We start from the raw sequence: 4,366 nt of genomic DNA, 5'->3' as shown, positions 1-4,366 counted from the left end.
TCAAGTCCAAGATCAGCAGCATGATCTCTGACCTCGATCAGGAACTCGGCGAGATGGGCTCCCCCACGGAGCAAATGTCGCCCCACGGGAAATGGGCGGCTGCCTGCTGAACCTGCTGTCGCACTTCTCCAGCAACTTCACCAACTCGCTGGACGGACGCAACCACCAGCTCGTGGAAATGGACGAGCTCTACGGCGGCGCGCGCATCAACTACATCTTCAACGAGATCTTTTCCAAGTCACTTCGTGAGGTCAACCCATTTGATGGACTCAGCGACGAGGACATCCGCACCACGATTCGCAACGCCAACGGCCCGCGCCAGTCGCTGTTCGTTCCGGAAGTATCGTTCGAGCTGCTCGCCAAGCGCCAGATCAGCAGGTTGGAGCAGCCCGGCCTGCAGTGTGTAGACCTTGTCTTTGACGAGCTGCAGCGCGTGACGTCGCAGTGCGAGACGATCGAGCTCACGCGCTTCCCCGAGCTGCGCGACCGCGTCATGGAAGTGGTCAACGGCATGCTCCGTGCTTCGTTGGTGCCGACGCAAGCTATGATTCAGAACCTTATTCAGATTGAGTTGGCTTACGTGAACACAAACCACCCGGACTTCATTGGCGGTAGTCGCGCGGTTGCACAGCTGATGGAGAAGATGCAGCGCGAGACGATGGCGTCCGCGGGAGCCCCTACCAACCAAATGATTAACCAGGACCCGCGCCGCGCCGGACAGCCAGTAAAGCAAAGCGCCGCTCCAGCTGGACACGCTGGCGCCGCTGAGGAGAAGCAGGAAGGCAACGGCCTGCTGTCGTTCTTTGGTGGCGGTCGCAAGAAAAGCGGCGCGGATGGCGTCACGAGCTCAAAGCCTGCAGTCGTCAAGCTTCCTCAGGTACCAGTGAGCATGCGGCAGGGCGATGACCCGACGGACCGGGAACGCATCGAGACGGAAATTATCAAGAGTCTACTCGCGTCTTACTTCGATATCGTGCGGAAAAACTTCCTGGATCTGGTGCCCAAGGCCATTATGTGCTTCATGGTGGGGCACTCGAAGGAGAATATTCAGAACGAGCTCGTGTCATCCCTATACCGCGAGGACAAGCTCTCGGAGCTGTTGGCCGAGACGGGCGACATTGCTGCCCGACGCTCGAACTGCGACGAGATGCGAACACTACTCCAGCGCGCCCTAGAAATTGTGAACGAGGTTCGCGACTTCAATACGTTTAAGTGAAGCGGTCAGTGGCTGCAAGTAATCAAGGCTCCAAGAGAGTAGAAGGTAGGTAGAGTGCGGTGGTTCAAGAAGTAGCTCCATTTCGCGTGGCATCATCTCTCAAAAACACTTTCCGTTTGCCTTATACCTAGTTCTTTGCCGCGCTGTATTGTGTTGTGTATCTTTGTCGATAATCTATCTGCTAGCGGAATGAAAAGTCTGATGCAGGCGTTCCTATGCGTACTTCCACACCGGAGACGGATTGGTCTCCATCACTCACAGCACTGGGGTCCTTCTTAGGCGCGTCCTTGTCGGTATTCTCTGTGGTTTCCGTTTGCCGTTGTTCCGCATCACCGAATATCTCGTCAAACTCCTCATCGTACTTGTCAAGCTGAGCTGCAACTTCAGAGGATGCATTCGCATTTTCATCACCAGTGGAAGCTGTCCCAACAGGGTTCGCCGGAGCATCGCCAAAAATCTCGTCAAACTCGTCGTCAAAGCTAATATCTCGTGCTGCCTTTTCAGAAGAAGTGGCGGCAGCAGCCTCAAACTCCGCCATGACGACCGAGTCCTCGAACTCCATCGCATCCGAGAAACCTGCGTCGATATCAAAATCGATATCTGGCTTCGCGGCAGCTTCATTACAGCTAGAGCCATGCCCGGATGCCCCACCAAGCTTCATATCTTCAGCAGGTAAGCCAATAGAATCGACGGTGGCGGTCTCCTCCGTCGTGCTCACCGAGGTGGTCGTTTCGTGCGTCTCCACCGTGAAGCTGGCCGTCGTGCCAGCCTCGCCGGCCACCGCGTCGCCATCGAACGCGGACGAGTCACCAAAGTCGCCAGGCCGCTCTGCTGCGGCACCGAAGTCGGGTGCTGAAGATTCGGCGGGCGGGCCGAAGTCTGCTGCCGCACCAAAGTCAGCTGCCGGTGCGTCAAAGTCTGCTGCCGGTGCGTCAAAGTCTGCCGCCGCACCGAAGTCTGCTGCGGGTGCGTCGAAGGTGGCGGTCTCCTCCGTCGTGCTCACCGAGGTCGTGCTCACCGAGGTGGTCGTTTCGTGCGTCTCCACCGTGAAGCTGGCCGTCGTGCCAGCCTCGCCGGCCACCGCGTCGCCATCGAACGCGGACGAGTCACCAAAGTCGCCAGGCCGCTCTGCTGCGGCACCGAAGTCGGGTGCTGAAGATTCGGCGGGCGGGCCGAAGTCTGCTGCCGCACCAAAGTCAGCTGCCGGTGCGTCAAAGTCTGCTGCCGGTGCGTCAAAGTCTGCCGCCGCACCGAAGTCTGCTGCGGGTGCGTCGAAGGTGGCGGTCTCCTCCGTCGTGCTCACCGAGGTGGTCGTTTCGTGCGTCTCCACCGTGAAGCTGGCCGTCGTGCCAGCCTCGCCGGCCACCGCGTCGCCATCGAACGCGGACGAGTCACCAAAGTCGCCAGGCCGCTCTGCTGCGGCACCGAAGTCGGGTGCTGAAGATTCGGCGGGCGGGCCGAAGTCTGCTGCCGCACCAAAGTCAGCTGCCGGTGCGTCAAAGTCTGCTGCCGGTGCGTCAAAGTCTGCCGCCGCACCGAAGTCTGCTGCGGGTGCGTCGAAGGTGGCGGTCTCCTCCGTCGTGCTCACCGAGGTGGTCGTTTCGTGCGTCTCCACCGTGAAGCTGGCCGTCGTGCCAGCCTCGCCGGCCACCGCGTCGCCATCGAACGCGGACGAGTCACCAAAGTCGCCAGGCCGCTCTGCTGCGGCACCGAAGTCGGGTGCTGAAGATTCGGCGGGCGGGCCGAAGTCTGCTGCCGCACCAAAGTCAGCTGCCGGTGCGTCAAAGTCTGCTGCCGGTGCGTCAAAGTCTGCCGCCGCACCGAAGTCTGCTGCGGGTGCGTCGAAGGTGGCGGTCTCCTCCGTCGTGCTCACCGAGGTGGTCGTTTCGTGCGTCTCCACCGTGAAGCTGGCCGTCGTGCCAGCCTCGCCGGCCACCGCGTCGCCATCGAACGCGGACGAGTCACCAAAGTCGCCAGGCCGCTCTGCTGCGGCACCGAAGTCGGGTGCTGAAGATTCGGCGGGCGGGCCGAAGTCTGCTGCCGCACCAAAGTCAGCTGCCGGTGCGTCAAAGTCTGCTGCCGGTGCGTCAAAGTCTGCCGCCGCACCGAAGGTGGCGGTCTCCTCCGTCGTGCTCACCGAGGTCGTGCTCACCGAGGTGGTCGTTTCGTGCGTCTCCACCGTGAAGCTGGCCGTCGTGCCAGCCTCGCCGGCCACCGCGTCGCCATCGAACGCGGACGAGTCACCAAAGTCGCCAGGCCGCTCTGCTGCGGCACCGAAGTCGGGTGCTGAAGATTCGGCGGGCGGGCCGAAGTCTGCTGCCGCACCAAAGTCAGCTGCCGGTGCGTCAAAGTCTGCTGCCGGTGCGTCAAAGTCTGCCGCCGCACCGAAGTCTGCTGCGGGTGCGTCGAAGGTGGCGGTCTCCTCCGTCGTGCTCACCGAGGTGGTCGTTTCGTGCGTCTCCACCGTGAAGCTGGCCGTCGTGCCAGCCTCGCCGGCCACCGCGTCGCCATCGAACGCGGACGAGTCACCAAAGTCGCCAGGCCGCTCTGCTGCGGCACCGAAGTCGGGTGCTGAAGATTCGGCGGGCGGGCCGAAGTCTGCTGCCGCACCAAAGTCAGCTGCCGGTGCGTCAAAGTCTGCTGCCGGTGCGTCAAAGTCTGCTGCCGGTGCGTCAAAGTCTGCCGCCGCACCGAAGGTGGCGGTCTCCTCCGTCGTGCTCACCGAGGTCGTGCTCACCGAGGTGGTCGTTTCGTGCGTCTCCACCGTGAAGCTGGCCGTCGTGCCAGCCTCGCCGGCCACCGCGTCGCCATCGAACGCGGACGAGTCACCAAAGTCGCCAGGCCGCTCTGCTGCGGCACCGAAGTCGGGTGCTGAAGATTCGGCGGGCGGGCCGAAGTCTGCTGCCGCACCAAAGTCAGCTGCCGGTGCGTCAAAGTCTGCTGCCGGTGCGTCAAAGTCTGCCGCCGCACCGAAGTCTGCTGCGGGTGCGTCGAAGGTGGCGGTCTCCTCCGTCGTGCTCACCGAGGTCGTGCTCACCGAGGTGGTCGTTTCGTGCGTCTCCACCGTGAAGCTGGCCGTCGTGCCAGCCTCGCCGGCCACCGCGTCGCCATCGAACGCGGACGAGTCACCAAAGTCGCCAGGCCGCTCTG

At 62.4% G+C, this 4,366-nt stretch overlaps 3 protein-coding genes across 3 annotated transcripts in view; 2 read left to right on the top strand and 1 right to left on the bottom strand.

The window, feature by feature from the left end:
• On the top strand, positions 1 to 1,341 carry PHYSODRAFT_566888 (hypothetical protein). Its single transcript, XM_009541887.1, has one exon. The coding sequence runs from the start codon at positions 92 to 94 to the stop codon at positions 1,214 to 1,216; it is 1,125 nt and encodes a 374-aa protein (XP_009540182.1). The 5' UTR covers positions 1 to 91; the 3' UTR covers positions 1,217 to 1,341.
• Positions 1,342 to 1,397: 56 nt separating this feature from the next.
• Positions 1,398 to 1,778, bottom strand: PHYSODRAFT_308271 (hypothetical protein; the record flags this gene model as incomplete). The annotated part of the gene is made up of 1 exon (XM_009541886.1): positions 1,398 to 1,778. The coding sequence occupies one exon, from the start codon at positions 1,776 to 1,778 to the stop codon at positions 1,398 to 1,400; it is 381 nt and encodes a 126-aa protein (XP_009540181.1).
• Positions 1,779 to 3,456: 1,678 nt separating this feature from the next.
• Positions 3,457 to 4,366, top strand: part of PHYSODRAFT_387718 (hypothetical protein) — a gene marked incomplete at both ends in the record, with an annotated part of 2,228 nt that continues 1,318 nt past the window's right edge. Inside the window, 2 exons of the mRNA XM_009541885.1 lie at positions 3,457 to 3,627; positions 4,042 to 4,212. Of these exons, the coding sequence (XP_009540180.1) occupies positions 3,457 to 3,627; positions 4,042 to 4,212 (342 nt within the window). The remainder of the gene's footprint in view (positions 3,628 to 4,041; positions 4,213 to 4,366) is intronic.

This window comes from Phytophthora sojae, assembly GCF_000149755.1.
Source record: "Phytophthora sojae unplaced genomic scaffold PHYSOscaffold_48, whole genome shotgun sequence".
NCBI lineage: Eukaryota > Oomycota > Peronosporomycetes > Peronosporales > Peronosporaceae > Phytophthora > Phytophthora sojae.
Note: the sequence above shows the minus strand (reverse complement) of the source record. Positions and strands in the feature narration are given on the sequence as shown.